The sequence below is a fragment of the Penaeus monodon genome, chromosome 15, assembly GCF_015228065.2.
Source record: "Penaeus monodon isolate SGIC_2016 chromosome 15, NSTDA_Pmon_1, whole genome shotgun sequence".
In the NCBI taxonomy this organism is placed as follows: domain Eukaryota; kingdom Metazoa; phylum Arthropoda; class Malacostraca; order Decapoda; family Penaeidae; genus Penaeus; species Penaeus monodon.
In genome coordinates, this window is record NC_051400.1 from 6,739,175 (window position 1) to 6,739,539 (window position 365).

The 365-nt window shown below is 61.6% G+C and overlaps 1 protein-coding gene across 1 annotated transcript in view; it reads right to left on the minus strand.

Annotated features, from left to right (window-relative positions):
- The window catches only part of LOC119581716, a gene marked incomplete in the record, with an annotated part of 132,029 nt that overhangs the window by 77,613 nt on the left and 54,051 nt on the right, over positions 1-365 (minus strand). Inside the window, 1 exon segment of the mRNA XM_037929840.1 lies at positions 14-274. Within this exon segment, the coding sequence (XP_037785768.1) occupies positions 14-274 (261 nt within the window).

The following is a 365-nucleotide window of genomic DNA, read 5'->3' on the forward strand; positions in this document are numbered from 1 at the left end:
AAGTTCCCCTCACCAGACATCCCACACGAGCCCTTGGTCGGCCTTCATGTCCCTGTTGCGATGCCCGAAGAGCGGCACGTAGTTCTCCCCCCTGTAGGGCGCCAGCGTGGCACTCAAGTCGTCCACATCGCGAAGGGGGAGGTCGGCTCCGCTCAGCTTGACGGCGAAGTCCCAAATCCCCATCCTCAGGAGCTCCTCGAAGGCCTCCAGCTCCGCCCGGACGATATTGTAGGAGCCCCAGGAGGCCACGAAGGAGCGGCTCACCGGGAGGACCCTGTGGGAGAAGGGGTGAGGAGGAGAGGAGAGCTTGTTAATGAGGCTTGAGGGTTAATGGGGGGGGAGACGTTGATGCTGTTGGTCTATTT